The following is a 19,540-nucleotide window of genomic DNA, read 5'->3' as shown; positions in this document are numbered from 1 at the left end:
AGATGCTTGGGATTTTCAGACCATAGCTATCCCAGGCATTCACTAATGTTGGGAAAGACGATCTGTAACCCACCCTGCAGTCTGAAGTTCTGGTCTCAGGACATAAATTCTTGTCAACACCATCTCTTGAAGCTGCTTTCCTCAGTAAGAGCAGAGTTTTCAAACAGACTGCAAACAAGCACAGTCCCTACTAAAAGTTAAGAAACTAGTGCCTTTAAATAGGTTGCAAGCATTTTTTAAAACAAAATAGGTTTGTGTGCTGCTTCTGATGTAAAACAGACTGTCTCCACTGAGCCATTAACCTGCTCAGCTGTTCCTAGTTATTAAATGAAACAAGTGGCTTCGAGCCCCAAGCAAGCCAGATGAGTGGCTACCAGGCTTCAGCTGATTTATAGTTCTTGCTCGTTAAACCAACTGTAGGTGGGAGCCAAATCACCTTTTTCTGTGAGCTAGGTCCCAGGAAAGGTTTTATCCTCCATTTGCACACTCATACAAATATGTTTTAAGAAGAGCACAAATATTTTAGGGAAAAAAAAGGAAATTAGGAAACTGAACTAGCAATGAGGAAGCTCAGGTAGATAATAATTAAAGTATAAGATGCCTTTTTTCAAAGGGGAAATAAATCCAAGCATTTCAGCAATAAATAAAATGGCTTATTAACAATAAAACTGGACTTTTACTGAGGGAAATTTTGAGTTTGTATTTTCTGGTGTGTGTGTGTGTCCCAAATGGAAAAAAAGGGTCCACAGAAGAGTTCAAAACAATTCTTGTACATCAGATGAAAGGAAGAAAAACCCAAATATTGCATGTTGACAATCTGGAATCATTGAAATCAAAGGAAGTGTGTTTCTCTGAAGGCTATTTCTTTCCCTTTCTGCTTAGAAGTGAGTATTCTAGACTACTTTACAGCCTACATTACAACCACTCTCAGCAGCACTAGCTGCATTTCCAAATGAATCTCAGCAAAAAGCCAGGCTAGAAATGTGTGATAGATACCAAGTTTTCCACTTCCCTCAGAGGAAACAGCAAATGGAAAAATCAGCTTTGCACAAAATTCATTTAAAAAGCCTTTATGTAGCCAGTCCCATTGCTTAACAGAGAACTGATACAAGCCTAAGTCCCATTACACACAGACCCTGACCTACAAGGCAATCACAGAAGTAGAACTAACACTAGTCTAATCATAGCTAACACTTCCTTAGGAAGGAAACCAGGGAATTGATAGTTAAGCACAGGCATGGACCTATCTATCACCTTTGGTGGCCTCAAAAGTCAAGCTTAACTCTGAGTCTAACTCATCCTGGGCACCCCTGTCGTACATAAAGCAGTTTTCCAGGCTCCCTGAATCTTGAAGATTAAAATTATAACATGAGGCCTGAGGGGAATCTTGGTGGGTGCTAAGATATCCTAGGAATAATACCCTAGCAATAATATTCTTTGAGTTGGGTAATATCCAGACCTCTGTGTAGGAAACATCCTGATATCATACTTTTGGACAGACCACGTAGAGAAATCACAGGTATTCTGGCAAAGAGAGAACTGCAGCTGTGAAGCAGTTCCAGGTACTTAGCACTGTACTAGAAAGCCAAAAATGCAGGCAAAAGTGAGTTGGCTTCCATTCACAAGGCAGCTGCAGGAAGTTGTGTGTCTGCTGGGCCCACTCAGTATCTTATTTAGCAAAGCAAACTGTTCAAATTTTTTTTATAGCCCCAGACATGTAGGCAGAAGAACTGGAAGAATGCTGCATTTAGCAAACAACAGTACCATGTGTTGACATGTAAGTTCATCACTTGTGGCTAGTGGAAAATAACTCAAACTCCTTCCCATACAACGCATTGTGTAACTGGCAATATTGGGTGTACTGGAATCAGTCTTTGATAGTAACAGCAGGATGGACGTTATTTACTGGTGCCCTCACCCAGAGCGACTGGCCCGGACTTCAACCACAGCTAAACAAGTAGTGGTCAAACTGTTGTGTCATGTCTGTCCATCCACTTCTCACCTACACGTGATGCCCAACCTAGAGCTACCTCCTCAGTAATCACCAGCCACGAACCGCACCCATGCCAGCTCCATGCAGAAGCCAAAACTGACTGAATGTTGCCATGTCCTTGCTGAGACATGCGTGAACAAGTAGGGACTGTGCTGCACGAGGCATTGCATATCTAAGCAGGAGAACTGGCAGGTTCTGTGTTGCTTAAGCAAATGTGATTTGTGTCAGCAGTAAATTCTTCCTCCCGTTTGTACTGAGCAAGCCACAGAAATGTGTTATGTTCTTCTGTGGATGTTTTCCACATTACTATTTTTTCCTTGGAAGGCATCTGAGGAAGTAGTCAGAATGGACAACTTGGGGACTAATGTTGGGCATTAAGTTGGAGATATAAGATGGACTTGCTGTCTTCAGAAAAAAACTTTGAAATATTTGGGATGGGCTTAAAAACAGGCCCAGATTAATACTAGTAAGAACTGTCATACTTCAAAAATATCATGATGACCTGGTCACAAATGTCTGCAAAAGGAGGATGAGGCAGCACTGCCACGATTCCACTGTACCTGCCCCCAGGCCAGAGGTGGAAGGAGGCTCATGCTAAGGGGTAGGCAGGAGCGGTCTGCTGCCAGCACATGCTTCTCAAAATCCAGCCCTGACTGGGAAATGAAGGACTGCCATCACTATACAGGGTACACTACAAATAAATGGCCACCAGCATGAATCATATGATGAATCACGGTATTAACGTGTCCTTCAGGGAACTATTTCTGCCTCTTAAAAAACCCTGCAGATTTAAAGTGAGCGGAAATTGTGCATCCATTTCTGATTTCTTTGCCTCTTCAAGTGGAACCAAAATTTTATTTCTCGCTGTCCTGGAAAGATGAGTTCCCTTGGGGCTACTGCCTACCTGACTGTCCTGACGTGTCTCTTGCTGTAGGGGGTGATGACTTTGAAAAGCAGCTCCATGGCTCCATTGATGCCAAGCGTAGCTCCTGTGGTAACTAAGCCAATAAAAGAGAAAAGCAGTCAGATCTGAAGCAGACACTCTGCAATACTGTGTTTAGGGATGATGCAGGTAAGGGAATAGCTGCACTTGGATCTGGGAGCAGATTTCTCTGGGCTCCCAACTGGACTTCACAGGTCATTTTACAAACACAGAAAGTGAAGCACAAAGCTGTCCGTGGACACAACCTGAGCCAAGATCAGACACAAAAACAGTCCTGCAGTTCTTTCCTGAGTCCCCCAAAGCCCCTTTTCCTGTAAATATTGTACTCTTCAGAGAACAAATCATAGTTAAATAGGGTCATCTCCCAGCAAAATGACAGGTCTCAAATTCATCCCACAGTTCCCACAGGCAGCTCCATGAAGGACAGTTTATTTCATAGAGCATGGAGGGCAGTTTTCTCTCTGTGCTACTATTCAGCAGTATGGAAGTGTTTTTTGGAGGCAGGGGTGCTTCTGAATGCAGCTTAATTTCAGCTAGGCCAATTTTACCTTTAAACCTTCACTTGCTAACACACTAGGAACTTTTATAGATAGATTTTGCAATCAATTCCAAAAACGCCTGATGCATAAACTAGGTGTTTAGCCAGACCTCTCCTCTGTGAGACAGGATCTGTGTGTAAAGAAGGGACGAATACAGCCCTGAAATATTAAATGCAAGTGAACGGGGTGAAAGGATCAGTAATCAACAGCAGCCAGAGGGAGACCTGGCTGCCTGCCCACTGCTGGGTTTTGACTGTTTTGTAAATATCTCCCAGTGGTCATCAGATTGCTGCCAGAGGGTCCATCATCTCCTGCAGTCCTACCATGTCCCCGCCAATTTGTCCTGTGATGGAAAGCTCTGCAAGGCTTGCCAGCTACTTTCGCAGTAACTGGTAATTCATTAGAGACAGGCAGTGGACAAGGCTGCTTGAATTCATCCTGCCCCAGAGCGGGATGTAGGCTGCCACACGCAACTGGTGGCAGGCTGTGAAGGGAGCAACTCAGAGCAAAGAACTGGTGTATGAGATTGTGACAAGGACTCATCTTTTCTGCTTTCATACCTAAGCACTCTCATAGTTTTATATGCTTCTGGATCCTGTTTAGTTCCACTCCATAAAAATAATTTCTAAGGTTGGGAGCATGTAATCTCCTAGTTTGGTACCACCTCCACACAGACCTTCACCTAACCTCCCCTGTGGCTTCCCAGCTGGGTCACACAGCCCACAAAGTCAAAGTTATTCATGGAAGGGGGAAGCACATCTGGAGAGTGCTGGAGATACCTGGAGAGTAACAGAGATGCTCCAACAAAGGAGCAGAGGTGGGGTTCTAAGGTCTGACATTAGCAGAAAGGAGGCCAGGCTGCAGTGTGCATCCTAAAACTTCTGCAAAAACTGCAGCTGGACTGGGATGCAGGTGCACTGAAACGCGGAGCAGGGTAGTGTGTAGATCATCATTTTGGGTGGGAGGCAGCACAGGGTCACTACACAGCTGTGAAACCTAAATAAAGGCACGTTTCAGCTTCTGGCCTTGGCTGCATTTTCAGTCACACTCAGCCTTTCAAATACTGCTTATCACAGGGAGAGAGGTTGAATGTTGAGGCTTGGCTGCTTGCCTGAGAAAGCCCATTGCATGAAGCTAGCTCCTGTACAGATAGAAGGGACCTGCAGGGCTGGGCGCCAGGAGTGCTAAATCTTAGGATGCATATAGCAGGCTGCAGACAGGATGGCCGTCAAGAATTATCTGCTGGGTGAGGGATGTGAGGAAGGAGAGGAAAGGGTTAGAGTGAGCAAAGGGAAATTTGGTCTGACAAACTCGCTGCTCTGTAGCAGGGAAAGCCTGTATGAATCTGTAATGATCCTGGGAGAGAAGGAGAGAATACTGGAAATCCCATTGCTTGAATAATTTAACATGAGGGCACTGCCAAGCAAGAAAAGCTGTGAGAGTGCATGGGGAGGGATACTAGACAGAAGACCAGGATCTAATATGTACTTCCCGAGGGACCTTGAATGAGTAACTGACTTATCTCTCCCTCTGTTTCTCCACCCATATTTTCCTTTCTCATGGAGCTGCTCTGAGGATCAATACAATCAACAATAGTGAGACATTTGGCTATTATGGTAATAGCATAGAGACTTAAGGTACCTAAGTCTCAGAGCAAAGGAGTTGACTGTTTATATTCTAGAATAGGAGATCATTGCCATGAATATTTTTCACTACAGCACTTTTATTTTCAGAGTCCACAGATGAAATACACTGTAAAGGCTGTATAGGCCCCTTGGGGAGCACCTCTTTCTACAGTTGTTCTGGCTTTTGTGCCTGATTCTGTATATTCACAGTGCATGCAGGCACTGATGTTTCTTTGCACTGAAATGACTAAAAAAGAACTCTGGTGGTTGTTATACAGAGGGACAGAGGAAAATCCAGGCACTCACCATTAGAAGCACAAACCTGCAGGACCCAGAGGCAGTGGGTGAGGTACAGGTGATGGCCCAGGTTTCTTCTTGCCAAGCTCAGTATTATATCAGTTGCATCTGCCTTCTGCACTTTCAGCCCAAACTTCCTATCTGTGAAAAGCAAATAAGAATCAGACTATTACAAAGATCAGGTCTCTGCAGCAGTGCTGATAAACATGTTTTCACTAGATCTTATAACTCAAGATCTCATAACAAAAGCATTCAAATGTATCAATGAGTTAGATCAGCACTATTCTCACTGAAAACAGGAGAACATGGGATTTACCTGAAGTCACCATATACAAATCACAGAATCATAGAACGGTTTAGTTTGAAAGGGACCTCTAAAAGTCACCTAGTCCAACCCCCCTGCAATGAGCAGGGACATCTTCCACTAGATCAGGTTGCTCAGAGCCCCGTCCAACCTGACCTTGAATTGGGGCATCTCTGGGCAACATGTTCCAGTGCTTCACTACCCTCATTATAAAAAATTTCTTCCTTATAGCTGGTCTGAATTTACCCTCTTTTAGTTTAAAGCCATTACTCCTTGTCCTATCGCAACAGGCCCTACTAAAAAGTCTGTCCCTATCTTTCTTATAAGTCCCCTTTATGGTTCCCCCAGTCTATCTCTCTTGCAAGAGCTGCCGGCTCCTGGTGGGTCTCTCCACTGCCCTGGCATTTCCCTGCCTCAGGAAACCTCCCTGTACGCCAAGATCTGCCACTCTGCAGCAGATTGGGCTGACAAAGAGAAATCATATTTTAAGATTTCACTTAGGTTAAGGGAAAGTAAAATAAAATTTCGGCTGGGGGGGCTTTCAGCCACAAGGCCAATCCAAATCAGAACATGGATGAAATCTATGTAAGAAACAGCTCTATGCACATGTACGCCCTTCCTGCCTTGTTGCAGGATCTCTACCTGGCCAAACTGCAGACAAGCAGCACACCCCAAAAATAAACTCACGGGTGTCTATCAGGCATATCCCAGTGCTGATTATTGCTGGGGCTGTCCATTAGTTTTGAGGCCCCCCCCCCCCAAGAAGTCCCCCACCGCTCAGCAGTACCTCGCTGGCCGACCCTGGCGAGCAGGCGAAGCAGGGGCAGGAGGGTGCAGTGGTCGAGCGGCTCGGTCTGGGCAGCGGTGGTGAGAGCCTGCAGCAGCGCCTCACTGCCCCCTTTGCTGATCATGTAGTGAATTCGCCGGCTGGTCCCTGGGGAAAAGAGGAGAGACTCTGCTCAGAGCATCCCTGAGCCAGCGCTATCACAAACCCTCACCCTGCACAGAGCACACGAACCTCCCATGGCTTTCCAATGGTGTTTTATTGCTATAAACCCAAGGGCATTTGCAGAATTGACCCAGGCCCCTGGCCTGGAGATGGCTGCATGGTGAAACCGTGTGCTCTGCTTCCTCTTGCTCCAGCAGTCATTATCTTTACAAATGCACATCCTGAAGAAATATTTCATTGTGCATTGAAATGCAGCAGAGAGGAATAAGCAGAGACACCAACAGGTTTCAAAGAAGCAGAAGGCTCAGTGATCTTTTCTCAGATACTGGAAATTAAACAAGCAAAGGACTAAAGCTGCAACGGGCTTCTGCCAAATGAAAAGGAATCCTAGGGAAGCTTTGGAGACAGCTTTCAAACAAATCTAGGTCTCCAAAGAAACCACATGCTAATTCTGCGAGCCCTACTGTGCCAACAAACATCGATCCATGGGAGACCAGCAGCAACTTCAGACTCCGTGGTTGGAGGAAGCCACACATCCAGCTCCTGGAGGGAGACAGTACCTCCTGTCCTCCAGGTAGGCAAGCCTTCCATCTAGCCGAGGAACAGCACTGCAGGGCTTCAAAAGAGAGGCCCAGCTGGATGGGTGACGTCTGCAGTGGGGATCCAAGGAGTGGGGAACGCCGATGCGAGCAGCCTAGCAGCTCGGTTGGGTTGAGAATTGTTTAGCAAATGCCATTTTTGAGGTGGAGCAGGAAGGAAAAGAAACTTAATTATTTTTTCAGTTCTTTTGCCAATTCACTTATTTTTTCACATGGCTCGGACACATGCAGCAACATGCCTTCCCTGCAACCCCGAGGTGGAGGTGCCTTTTGGGGAGATGCTGAACTCTCTCTGTTAGGGAGTCCCTGTTCTCTGGGAAGTCAGGCTCCTCTCCCTGTCTCACAGCTGCCTCTCCAGTGGCAACGTGAACATTTCTAGTGGTTGACTGTCAGGGATTATGAAATACTTTGAAACTCACAGGCATCTTTTAAACTAAAAAAAAAAAAATGAGACTTTCTCTGGGTCTTTTTTTTTTTTCTTTAACTTACTGAAAAAGCTCAGTTTTCTGAACACAAGAGTAAGGACTGCTAATCTAAAGATACAATTCATGTTTTGTTCACCTTGCAAACACCTGGCCAAGTTTATACAGGTATGAATTCCCTGACCTATTTGAGTAACCCCTTTCTGTCCTTAGCCCACAGGTATTGCCCCAGAGCTTTGCTTCCTTACCCAGAGAGAGCAAGTCAGTGAGGACACTGAGAATATTCAGGATGACATCCTTGTCACAGGAGCTCTGAAATGGAAACACACCAAATTTAGGGATCAATTGAGAACAGTGAACTTACGCTACACAGGGCTGCAGTTCATCATGTGGTGAAGAGACACTGAAATCCTTGTTTAGATACTGAGTACTTTTTGTGCCATCTGGCCAGTGAATATATGGAACCATATTGATAACACATTTTAAAACCCTCTGACAGACATGCTGATCATACTACACAATATTTAATACACAGTAGCATTTCTGCAGAATTCACATCTAAATTCTGAATTACATCTCTCTTTTTAGGTTCGGTCTGGTTACCTCAAAGTTGAGGAAATTCTGTATCACACAGAAATGTTAAATGTGGGGTGGTTTTCCATGACAGGATCCCTTATTACTGGCAGTTGAAGGATACCTTTAAATTATATTAATCTCATTTACAAGAAAATTCCCCTGTCTTTGCAGCTACAACCACATTTAAGCCTGGAAGATGCCCTAAACTTATTTTTAATCAAAACCAAGTAAGCACCACACCTTGACATCAGATATTCTGCTTTAGATTCACTTTAAATTTTGCACTAGAGGAAATAAGATATACTGTACTTGAGAAGAATGGAACACATGATACCTACCATCCATCTGTGTGATACACTAGACCTTCTCTTTAATCCTCCTCCAACCAGATTTCACTGCTGAGACTGAAGAATTAATCACCAGTTTGTGTTTTTGTATGAGGCACTTGGGTTAAGTTCTAGATCTCTTAATTTCCATACAGATTCAATACAACACAATACAAATTGCCAATATAATAGAAAACTTGCATTTGTGTAGCCTTGATCCTGAAGAACCTCAGGATCACATAAAGTATAATGGAATCACTTTATCTCCCATTAAATTATTACAGTAGAATAGTATCTTGCAAATATATGGCTCCTATATTTCTGAATGTTGGAGTGCTTCAGAAACTTAACCTACTAGTATGTATTCTGGATATTTTACCAACCAAATTGATTCCACCATTCTCTGACATATTTAACATTATGCAACTGAATATTTAAGACAAGGAATTGAGAAGTAACACCTAGCAAAAAGAAACTCTAGAAAGAATATTAGAGAAAACTAATTCAGATCTGTAATGATGACTATTAATGCAAATTGACTTTTTTTTTTCCAGTGGATCCCTGCTAAAGTCACAGCACAGGCTGACATGGTGCTGAGGATTGTGTAGATAATTAGGGAGCTGCATATCATAGCTCCTCCTCCTTTGTTAAAGTTGGGGAGGGTATACATTGAGTGAGACATGGGAATGAAACAGGAAAATTGTCAGTCTTCCCAGTCAGAGCAGGTGACTGTCAGCCTGGAGAATCATGTTTCCACCTCTGTTGCAGGACTCACATAGGATGCTTGGCAGCTCCCTTAAACCAAATGTCTTCTGTATTAGCAAATTATATGCGCCGTCTTCTGTATGCAGTATCTACATTAGTGTTGATATTTCCTAACTTCTGTATCCTTAACATTATGTCTTCTTAGATTTCTTTTTTTATCATCATTATTACCAAACTCCAAATCTCCAAAAACCAAAATTCCCCTCATACTGGTTTTGGCCAACTACCAGTGCTACAAAACTTTAACTGCTCAATACACATTTCATGCTGGCATAAGTGAGCAACAGGGACAAGAATATCAGCAGGGGAGTGAGACAAAAGCACAAGTATGTGGTCAGGGGAAGGGGAAGGAAGAAAGAGGAGTCAGGTGAGGTGAAAGATTGGAGCAAATGGCAAGGAATCACTTCTGGAACGGGGGACTCGGGGGAGGAGGGTCTCTGAGCACTGCCACCTTTCTAAAGACTCACCTTACTTTTGTTGTCAGCTAAAATCCACAGAAAAAGTGCATATCTCATCCCCATCTCAGAGCTGGCCTACACCCAAAGCGAGAGCCTGAGGTTTCTATTTGTTACTACGTTAGCTCGACAAGCAGAGGTCTCTGCACTGAACATAAAAGTTCAGCCCTTTTATGAACCATGTTGAAATCAAAAGGCTCCATATGATAGGATTACTGCTTCTTTCAAAGACAAGACAAACAGCATACATGGCTTTAATGAAATCCATCAACTTTCAGTTCACCAAGTATTGCCACCTTCATCTTAGAGAAGGGGTCCAAATTCATGTTACTGGCTCAAAGGACCACACAGAGAGGAAAGTCTGCAGCAGGGTGAGAGCAGTTCTGAATTGCTTCTCGTAACACATATAGTTTTAGTCATATGTTAATCTTGCTGATTCATTTCTTTGTTCATTAGTCCACAGTCCTGAGCTGTCTCAAGTCTCCCAGAGCAAAGAAAGAGCAATTAGAACTCTCTTCCCAAGAGTTTCTTGGCATTTTTTAGCATAGGGACAGACCTAATAGTCAGGGGCAGGCTGTCAGGAGTGATGAGTATCCACCAAACTTATTCACTCCAGAAGTTACTATTCTCAGCACCTTTTTAAATATCAGGGTTGCCTAAATCAGACTGTCCTCTGGTTTTGTCTTGCTGCCTCTCAGTATCCCTTTCCTCTGTAGGTGGATGGATTACACATTAAGGTTTCAGTAATGAAGTCTTCATTGATTTATGCTCCTATTACACTGGGTTGTTTATTTTAACTGATTGGATTGTGGGTTTCCTAAGCCATTAACACAAATAGTGATGACATAAGATATCCTCTGACTTTCCATGCACTTTATCCAGGGACCCAGGCGAACAAAGAACTTGAGGGAACATGAAAGATCAACCTTTAAAATGTGCAAATTAGAGCTGGGTTATATTGTCCAATATTTTACCTGAGTATTTACTCTTGATATTTTAACAGTAAAACTCTGACTGCGTCTGAGTTTAACACTAAAACTTCCTCCAGCGCACTAGTGAGGAATAGGATGACTTGTGCATTTGCTGGAATGGTGGAAAAAATCCTAGTCCCATTACAAAGTCTAACATATTTCCCAATAGCTTTAGTGGCACCACTGAATAATACAGAATACTGGATAAGAACACAGCTCCAATTTATAATAGCAAGACAACACAGAAAAAACAACCCTAAAGTTGCTGTTGTCTTGCAAGATGGCAACTTGCCTGTTGGAAAGAAACAGCGCAGATTTTGACTAATTAGCTTGAGATTTTCAGCCATCAAAGATATTTGGACATTGAAATCTATTAGAATCAATTGTTTAAATTAATACTCATACCAAACTGTTTATGGATGAATTGCTAACAAATTCATTCATAAAAAAATACTCAGTAAATTTTTTGAACAGTAAGTACAAATGAGAAAATCACAACTTGTGCCTGATCTAAAAAAGATGAATAGAGTAATTTCTTTAATGCAAATTACTTACCCAGCTCTGGTTTAAATAAACACATTAGTTATTTTTATTGAAAGATATGTTTGACGGTCCAAGAACAAACCATAAGCAAAGAGAGGAGAGAAGCAAAATTCCTCTTGCTAAATATTTTCCATTCCTGCCAGCACTTATGAATGTTAGATACATCTATACACGCACAGACTAACGAAGAGGCATTCATGGTATATGGGTGGAATGATAGCAGAGGAAAGTTCCCAGAGGCTCAAGTTAGTTTACAAAATCACCAACCTCCTGTGGGATTTCATTGAAAGGATTTAAAGTTAGAGACAAATTGTTACCTATTAACAATATTCTGTAGCTGCCTTTCACGGCTTGAAGCTGGACAAAGGCTAAAGTAGCAAAAAACTTCATTTAAAACATCAAGCATGGCTGTACTTTTTGGCTGGAGCCCCTCATCTTAGCCTTACTTCAGCAAAGCCTGCTGTCTTTCTCACCCAACAAGGAGTATCACAGGACTGAGTTCAGATGAATTTAATCATCTCCCAGCTGATAGTTCCTCTCTGAGCTTTTTCTGGGAATTAATCCCTGAAACACAGGGCTTTGGTTAGCTTGGATGAAGTTCCTCATAGATAAACAGCAGGAGGACAGAGAAAGCCAGGAATAAAAAAAATACCCCAGTGCATAGTCATTGATACATTACAGGCAGCAAGCGATTAGTTAGTGACATTGGGTTTGGAGGACAACAGCTTGATCCCAAGATCCTCTGACTGGCAGCTCAGGCTATTTTGCTGACCCACGATTAAGCAGGGAAGGAATTCCTGTCTTCTTGTCCTGCTCCTGGGAACACGCCAAGACAAGCTGTTATTTACTCAAGACAAGATTATAGAATTGCAACTAAGACGCAGTAACAGGTAATTTTGTTTCGTCAGGGAAGTCTCCTGGGACGTTTTCCTCAAGACTCTAAGACCCAACAGAGGTGGGATTTTTCCTGTCCCACCTGAAGGACAACAGCTATCAGTGCAGTTCTCCTTTTAGCGCTGGCTTAAAAAGAAGACTCCTGGTAAACTCAGTCTTTGTGTAGCTCTCGGGCTTTCACGTATTTGCCGAAGGCAAGTATTTCTCCAGATGAGACATGCAAACTACTGAGAGTGTTTGCTGTGAGTCTGAGCATTAATGCTGAAAAAAAGGAGGATGCCCAGCCAGAAATCAAACAGTATTAATTTGTGCGGTGCAATATTTACTAATAAATATTTTATTTGGGGAAAGATATAGAAAGCTGTTATTCTACTCACAAAAATAATAAATGCAAAATTAAAGAAGTCACTCCTGCAAGACAATGCATACCATGATTTCTACCAATAAACCTATTAAATTAACTGTTGAGTATAGTCTCACAAAGCTTAAGAGAAAAAATAAACAAAACGGCCTGTTTTTAAAGAAAAGCTATTGCTGCACTGGGCTAAAAAACGTCCAGACCTGTTCTTTTTAAGAGAGACCAAGGAATAGGATGTCCAGTTCCAGGGGTTTTGTTTGTTTATTTGTTTGTTTGTCTGTCTGTCTGTTTGGTTGGTTGGTTTTAAATAGCCTGTTTCTAAATAGAGAAGCGGGATTTGACATGTTCAAAATACATCCTTCTTTCTTCTCTTACCCTTAATAAATTTGCTCACACAAATAGCAGCAGTCAGAAGCCTAACTGTCTGTGTAATGAGACTTGCATCTGCAAGTAAGATTTCTCACTCTCTGCGCTCAAAGCCTGTCAAAGAGAAATCTTGGTGCAAAATTAATACCAGCTAAAATCAAGACTAGGTTAGGGGCCAAGCAGCATCAGTCCTCACTCTCTCCTGAGACCTCTAGAAACTATTGGGCTGTTAATAACTGTATTAATGCTTAAATCAGAGACTCCCCTCTCAACATTCTGCCACCAGCAAGGTAGAGGTGTGTACCAGACCCAACTGCTGGGCACAGCCGCTCACTGCTGGCATTATGGATTTCCCAGCTGGATATCTTCTCCCCACAGCTGACTATCCAGCCTTACAATAACTGTGAAGCCAGGTTTGGTGCCTTATGTTCTGTGCCTTGTCAGAGTAAATTGCTTTTTCTAATTTAAGTGGAGCTAAAAATTCACACTTAAATAAGAGAGCAAAATACCCTGGAGAGTTTCTTGTCTGTGTGCTCCCATCCTCAGCATCAATATTCAGCCAGCTAACCGTGATTTCTTCTTGTTGGAAGGTTATTATCTACAGTATTGGATACATGGAGGTTTAGAAAAAAAATAAAATCATTACTTCTGAGGGGAAAAAAAGGGTTCAGGGATCTCTGAAATATCACTAGGCAACCTCAGAATAAGGGAGTATTCAAATTAAAGTGATTACAGCCTGAATGTTGTTATTACTGAAACACTTCGTTACAATACTACCATCATCTGGCTTTAGAAGGACCACAGGAAGTTATGGTCCTGTTGCCCCTGTTCCCAAAACACCCACCCAAACATCTTCAGCACCACCACAGACATCACCATCCTCTGTGGTGAACAGTAAGTGCGTTTCTTTGGTCTAATCTGGATTTCCTCTGCTGAGGAGTCAGATAGGCCTGAGCAAGCCAAGAAACTCAAAGGAGACATGGAAGGGAAAGGAGCTATTTAAAGACTCCAAGAGGAGGACCTTGCTGTTCGGGTAGTGTCCTAAGTGACCTCTTTAATCCTGCAAGAAAGGCGTTCGCAGCTGTGTGGGATCACGTAGCCCTCAAACTGTACACAGGGCAGCCAAGGGGCCTCCCAGAACAAGACACGTGGTCCAACAAGTTCTTGTTCCTGTTCCCAAGCCAGAGAGATGAGTCCCTCTCGCTGGCTCCTGCATGCCCCTGTGAGGCATGGCTAGCACCCCATTTACCCAGGCACCAGCCCCTTTCATTCCTGCTGATGCTTAACACCAAGTCAAGCTCTATGCATCAGCCCAAAGCAGCAGCTGTGGATTTTATACCAGGGAATATAGCAAATACTCATAAAAAAAAAAGTCCCTCTCTCTGGCTTGCTGTAGTCAGGTGTGTGGCTTTTTTCATGGCCTGCAGTGACCTGAAGGTATGTTTTTTCTCATTCTGTTTACACTTGGTTGTGATAACCTGCAATATTTTTTTCAGTAACACACCAGATCACTGCTGGGTGTAATGATTACATACCCTTGACAATAGATGGTAGCTCGTCCAGGTGACTGGGCAAAAGTAGTGCCTCAAAGCCAGCTTCTAACATGTTACTGTACAAGGCTTTGCTCCTATTCATTGAGCTTCAGGGCTTCTTCTTGAAGGATATATGCTACACTCTGTGGGACTGAACTGCTTCAAGGCAGAGATGGGCAAATTCCAAACTTATATCTCAATGTCTTCAAAACACTGAAGGTGTTGAGATGTAACAGCTTGGCCTGAGCTGATCTCTAGCCAAAATAACTTGCAGAATAACATGGTGGAAATCATCTGTGCCAAGGAATCTTACTATATTTAATGCAATAAATTGCACTAACATAGCACCTTTCATCACAGGATCACAGATTTCTTCACAAATATTAATTAACACCTGCCCCACTGCATCCCTCATCAAGATCAGATTCATTGTCCCTTATTTTCCTGGTGGGAAATACCACCCTGTGGTGGGAAATTCACTTAGTCAATACCTAAGAGGATCGGTGGGAGAGCCCAGATAACTATTCCAATAGAATGAAACAGAAACACTGTCTGCACAGAAATATTATATCTCTCAATCACACACTTCCATTTATTTGTTGGGGGTTCAAAGATTTCCTTCCCTAAAATCAGTCTTCTCTTCCCAACTTCCCAGGAGTAAGTACAGCAGAAAAGACCTATCCCCTGCAAGGAATTCTAATGCCAGACTGGGAGAAGAAAGGGCTACTCACCACCAGTGGGTCCTAGCCCTATTTACGAGCCAATTCATCCTTGTGCCCAAGGACAAGGGAATACTCCATTTAATTAATTCATACAGGAATTAAGAAGCATATAGACCATGACCTGACCCTTTCCCAAAGATGCTTTACCTGCTGTGTCACAAAGACTCCAAGGTGTTTCACCTCACTTCAGAGCAAGGTTGTTCATCATGTCTGTGCCAAACCATTAGTGTGTCAAGCTAATAAAATGTATTCACATCCAGATATCTGCAGGGATTATGCCCCGATAGACTGCAATTTCTTGGATACTGTTGGCAAAGTAAATTGCTTTTTTCTTTCTTTCTTTTTTCATGCCAAAGTTCTCTCTATGTTCTCAAAGAAAAGATTGTCCTTCTGCAGAAGTTCCTCCTGATACCAAGTTCTTTTGTGTCACTTGCTCCTCTCACTAATGCATCTCTAATAGAGCAATTACTTTATTATGCAGAACCGGTGGTAAAACACATTATTATATAACCTTAAAATGCTTCTGTCAAATTGGAACTGTTAAAAGAATGAGGAAACTTTGAGATAAATCAAAACACGTGATATTCTGCAAAAGGCTTTTAGACTTTCCTTTGAATATTCTAATGTTCTTTCTGTAGTTTCTACTGCAGATAAATTCTCTCAGGTTTCATCTCTTATTTCACAATAAGTTACCTATGACACCTAAAGATTTTGACTGGATTTAATGTTATATAGTTCACTTTTTTCCTCTTTTTAATCTATTTTTATTTTAATGCCAAAATTATCCCAGCATATGTCTTTCACACTCTCTTAATAAGTTTCTATAAGGCATTAACCATTCTTGCACAATGATCTCTATATGCATGTTAGCATCTACTGTTTATTGCTGTTTCTTAGATTTATTCCTATATTTTATATTCCTTCATCTATTAGTGAACTATTTTAAAATATTAATGCTTCACTCAGATGCCACTTTGTTACAACTACTTAACAAAACTGCCACCCAAACTTAATAGGGAAGGATCTGGTTTTCTGTTCAGCTGTAGTTTTCTTTTCCACTACTAATAACGAAAGAGCAGCATGAAGCATGCTGCTATCTTTCTTTGTGAGATTTTATGGGTGTCAGTCCAGAGAACACTGTCTTTCAAAGAAGAAGTGCATTTGGGAATTAATGAAGTTTTTTCAAGCAATGGCATTTCTCAAAGTACAAATGAGTCTGGAAGATCCTTGGAAAATGTCCAGATGTACTTGCTTTTTAATAAAACCACAGATATTGAATGCTATAGCAAATGTGAGTATGTGCATGTGGAAATAAATAGCCGTAATGAAGATGCTGCTATCATTGCCTTCTCCGTGATATTCCTGCTTGGGATATGATAAAGCCAAAAGAGTCCCTATGTCTACTCTCCCTCTGTCCTGGCAGTTGCCTAGGATAATGCTGTCCTCAGTCTGGGCTTTGTATTCCAGTGCTAACACTCCCATTTGCTACACGTTAGTCTGACATTGACTTATACAGGCTGAGGAAAAGGATCGCTATAAGGTACATTCTGGTTTAGAAAAACACCAGTCCTTCCTTTTGCCAAGACAAGTGTCCTTATGTGTCAATCTACCCCACTTTCAAAAGTGCTTTCTGGAACAGCAATGAAAATACCTTTAATCAATCAACACTTAATAATGATGATTGAGGTATGGGTAGTGGAGACAAACCACTAATAACTATTGTTAGTCACAGCTTATTTTCTTAGAACCTGAAAGTGAAAATGACGAACCTATTTTTCCCATCCAGTCTAAGTGAAAAATCAAACAACAAACGAAACTCGGCATCCATAATGAACAGCAAACTCTGTTTCGAAATTCTAATGATTCAAAGTATTATTACTAGTAATGTAAAGCAGAACATCTGTTTAACTGCATTGCTGAGACCCATCTGTCTAGATTTAAATAGCAGCCTCTTAAAAGAAAAGCCCTCAGTTCTCTGAACAGGCTGCCAAGTTTTTAAAGGTATGACAGTAGTATGTCATTTTCCATCCAGAAGGTAACAAAGCTTTTTATTATCTTTAGTCTACACCCCTTGCAAGACACCCAGCAGCAGCAAGCCAATGCCATCATGTTAAAGAAAGACATGTTTGGGGCTTTATTCAGCCCCTGTTACTTCAATTCAGTAGCTCAGAAGCACTTGTAAACTAAGTGCTGGTCAGTCAAGCTAAAAGGCATTTTATTAGCTCAGTCAATGAGCCCACTGCTGTGTTTGTGCTCCAGGAAAACGTGACAGGAGTTAAATTTAAAAATACGAGCTCACTATCCTCTCAGAGGCTCCCGAGCTGAGATCCAGGCTAATGTAGATCTGGGACAAGTGAGAGATGAATGAGAGCTCTTACTCCTACTGGTGCCTTTCTCTGTGCAGCAAAACCATGGTGCTTCTACAGCGGAGCAAACTTTGACACTTGCTGTGCCCATGGGTGTCTGAGGGGCAGCAGTGACCCAGCACATCCTGACCCAGGAGGCAAGCAGCACGGTGTCTCCTGATGTGCCATCCTCTACACGCTGTTTAGCATCACTCTACTGAGATGCCCTGTGGACCTCACCAGGCCAAATTCCTTGGGCTGTCTCTCCAGAGACACTCCCACACAGGAATGGACAGAACATGTGATGGCATACAACTCTTGTGAAGAAGGGACCTTTGGCAGCATCCACGTATTCCTCTGCTGCTGGCACAGCAATGGGGAGGGACCTCTGATCTCTCCATAGACCCACACGTGTCTCACTGAGATCTGAGTAAATATAGTCTTGATGTCACGATGGGCTGATCTCTGAGAGAAAGGTGAATTCTTCAGTAAATACCCAGTAGGAGATTTGGTCTATGTCAGAGTCTACCTCCAATACCTGCATCCATTGCCAGCATGGAGAGACCACCAAAAAGTAGTTGTTGTGTCCTATTTTATTTAAACATGTTCTCAAGGAGACCTGTTGGTGTAACAGTGGTCTGCAGACTTTGTTAGGACATAGCAGAGGAACTCAACTAAGATTTCCAACTCTTTGATTAGCCAGCCACTCAGACAACTGCCTTTTAGACAAAACCCTCCAGTTTGCAGTCAGTGAGATACAGCCGCTGCTGTGGGAGATTTTGAAACAAACCACTAATAAGCATGGTTTTCATCTCAGAGAGCAAGTTGCTTTAATGTATCTCTGCTTCCAGCTCTTCCCTTGAAATCCCTGTGCATTATGGGGAGATCAAATGACCTTGACCCTATTGGAAGGGAGATTGTCAAAGAAAAACAGAGCCAGGCACACATTCTCTTTCTCATTTGTCATCTCCAGCTCTCTCACCCACTTGGAGAACTTTAGCACAGGGCAAGAGGCCACTCAAATGCAGGAGATTTTCCCAAAGAAGCAGCCAGAGAAATCAGGGCAGTAGTGCTGCCTTCCCCTAGCTTCTCCAGCAACTGTCTCCATGTGGATGGCACTGGTTTATTCCTGGAAAAATGGAGGGTCAAAAGAGGCATTTCAGTTTGTTCCCCTGACTTCATCAGATCAGCATTTTAATCATAGGGAAAGGTCAGGTGAGCCATTCTCCCTCCTCCCCTCCTTTGCAGTGCAGACAGGTGGGCATTCACCATGCCAAGCAAACTGAGTATGGAAAGGATCTCTTTCCCTCCCTGTCACACTTCTACTTGCCAGGTTAATCCTGAATAAAATGGAGGGCCAACGTTATCTTCACCGTAAATCTGGTGCTTTGGCCTTTCAGCGGGAATCTCATAAAAAAACAGAGGATGACAGAGGACCACAGGCATTGCACTGATTTCACCCAGGCTGCGTGAGTGTCGTCTGCTCAGGGAGTAAGTTGTTCCACTCTTTGATTTGGCAATGTGAACTAAGACTCCCTTTGCCCTAACTTGACAGATCAGTTTTATCTCAATTTACTGACCAAATACAGAAATCTGGAGGCACAGACATTAAATGAGTTTGATGGAATTTGTAACACTCCTGAAATAAAGCCCAGGACTCCTGCTTTAGCTGTCAATACACCATCATTCTCTCTTTTGAAAGGAAGGGAATAGGTAGCACAGAGTGCAGCAGACCAGATGGGCCCAGGAAAAGAGTCTGTCTCTGTTTACTACAGTGATCAAAATCCCATTGGGTCCAGTGGAAAGCCTCTGCCTGTAAATTACACCAAAAATTAATGTGCATAAAAAGCTTCACAGAAGTTGATTGCAGTAAAACACGATGCTGTGGTGCTTCCATAGCTCTAGTGTCAGAAAAATATATGCTTAGGCTTCAAAGCATCCCCTGTCAAAAGGGGAAAAAAGCCAAGATTTCTTTGGTAGAGTAGTTATTTCTCCCACAGTATTTCTGTGTCAGAA

The 19,540-nt window shown here is 42.6% G+C and overlaps 1 protein-coding gene across 1 annotated transcript in view; it reads right to left on the bottom strand.

Annotated features, from left to right (window-relative positions):
- Positions 1-19,540, bottom strand: part of AGBL1 (AGBL carboxypeptidase 1) — a 289,485-nt gene that overhangs the window by 261,811 nt on the left and 8,134 nt on the right. The window contains exons 2-5 of the mRNA XM_074836939.1: positions 7,920-7,983; positions 6,489-6,635; positions 5,407-5,538; positions 2,898-2,991 (exon numbers count right to left, since the gene is read on the bottom strand). Of these exons, the coding sequence (XP_074693040.1) occupies positions 2,898-2,991; positions 5,407-5,538; positions 6,489-6,635; positions 7,920-7,983 (437 nt within the window). The remainder of the gene's footprint in view (positions 1-2,897; positions 2,992-5,406; positions 5,539-6,488; positions 6,636-7,919; positions 7,984-19,540) is intronic.

This window comes from Strix aluco, chromosome 12 (genome assembly GCF_031877795.1).
Source record: "Strix aluco isolate bStrAlu1 chromosome 12, bStrAlu1.hap1, whole genome shotgun sequence".
NCBI classification, from domain to species: domain Eukaryota; kingdom Metazoa; phylum Chordata; class Aves; order Strigiformes; family Strigidae; genus Strix; species Strix aluco.
This window is presented reverse-complemented; position numbering and strand designations above follow the sequence as displayed.